Source organism: Gavialis gangeticus, unplaced genomic scaffold, assembly GCF_001723915.1.
Source record: "Gavialis gangeticus isolate Ggan-Ray unplaced genomic scaffold, GavGan_comp1, whole genome shotgun sequence".
Classification (NCBI taxonomy): domain Eukaryota; kingdom Metazoa; phylum Chordata; order Crocodylia; family Gavialidae; genus Gavialis; species Gavialis gangeticus.
In genome coordinates this window covers 81,309,343-81,311,020 of record NW_017729034.1, presented here as the reverse complement: position 1 = coordinate 81,311,020, position 1,678 = coordinate 81,309,343, and the positions used below count along the sequence as shown (strand labels likewise).

At 39.5% G+C, this 1,678-nt stretch overlaps 1 protein-coding gene across 1 annotated transcript in view; it reads left to right on the top strand.

Moving 5' to 3' along the window:
* Positions 1-1,678, top strand: part of PPP1R14C (protein phosphatase 1 regulatory inhibitor subunit 14C) — a gene marked incomplete at its 5' end in the record, with an annotated part of 102,065 nt that overhangs the window by 82,290 nt on the left and 18,097 nt on the right. Inside the window, one exon of the mRNA XM_019526745.1 lies at positions 1,083-1,166. Within this exon, the coding sequence (XP_019382290.1) occupies positions 1,083-1,166 (84 nt within the window). The remainder of the gene's footprint in view (positions 1-1,082; positions 1,167-1,678) is intronic.

Sequence of the window (1,678 nt, the reverse complement as noted above, 5' to 3'; positions counted from 1 at the left end):
CTAATAACTACCAGAATATCCTTGTGCAGCAAATATCTTTATGAACTCAGTGAAACTCCATCCGGCAGTACTGCCTGAGGAGTTTGCTCCAGAATAGTGAGATTGCTGGCCATGCAAGCCTGGAGTTCCATGTCCATGTCGATCGCATCTGATAGGGTGCAGTTTTACACAGTGTTTCTTTCTGCCCAGTCTTTGTGCTAGTTGGCATTTCTGTTAAACAGGCATCTGTGATCTGGATAGTAACTTTGTGGCAAGATAAAATTCATCTTGGTTACTAAAGCCTGGATGGTTAAGAACAGAGGAAAAAAACTGATACTAACTGTATTTTTGTTAGAATTAAAAATGGCTAACAAGATATTTTTTGCATTGTTATAAGAATGACTTCTTTTTTCTCCGTGTTTAACAAAGGATCTAAAATGATTCTTAAAAACATATACACTGCTGCTGATAATATTTAAAAACAACTGGAAAAAGGACAAGTTTTTTATTTAAAAATGTGATTTAGTGGTGATGCAAATGAATAAGGATATTCAGGGAGAACACTTTGCGTATTACATTTCTCATTCTACTGCTGGCACTGAAAATCTGAATTTTTCTGAGGGGAGCTATATTACCCCTGTCGATCAGTGGTGCATTGAGACTACCTTATGACACTAATGGAAAAAGCAAGGCAGCACAACCCAGAGCGTAACTTTCAAGCATCTTTTTCACTCTGCTTTTCTTTTCTGTTTTCTTTTTTTAATAATCCATTCCCTCATCCTTACCCTACAAAATGCTTAATTGACTCTGATTTGAGGAAGGCAGATGAGGTAGCTGGTTGTAGACTGTTAGCATTGCTACTGATTTTTTTCAGAAAGATTGCTAAAGAGAAATCTTGCTCCTTGCACCAGATACTAGGTATACACCTCTCTTTACCTAGGTGCCAACAACAAAGCTGGTGTGTCTAATTGATCTCCTTCTCCTCCGATACCCTCTCACCCCACCAGATGGTAATGCATGTGTTGTTACTAGTCTGCCAGCTCAGCTTTTCAGCCTTGTTAAAGGACAACTTAATGCACTAAACTGGACTTTTCCCTTTGCAGGAAGAAGAGATGCCAGATGTAGAAATTGACATTGATGACCTTCTTGATGCGGCTAATGAAGAGGAAAGAGCTCTTAAATTACAGGTAAAATATTTCCTAATTTAAAATTGGACACGTCTGGATTAACACACCTAGGTGTTGATTCTGTCTGATTCCTGCGTATTTCCTGCCTTTTGAGAAATAGGAAGTTCAGCATAATCTGTAGGACTATTGCCTGAATGTACCCCTAGGAATAAAGCAAATTTCAACTTGTTATTGTATGCAACCGTTAGCAACCCATTTTTTAAGGCAAAAAATATCCAAATTCAGTAAGTACTAACCATCTGGTGTAAAGCTCTAACTAAAAATATGGGGGTAGGATCAAAGAAACTGACAGCTACATTTACTGCGCAATTGCCTACCATATTTCACAGTGTACAAGTCAAGGTTTGAACCCAGAAAGTTTACCCTTAAATATCCAGCTTGACTTATACACTATATGAATACTCTAGCCAGACCCCATGGCAGTGCCCCGCTGTATTGGAGGTGGCATCCTGGAAACTAGGGGCTTCCTTGGTGCTGACTGAGGGCCAGCCAGCCCCCCAACACACACACAC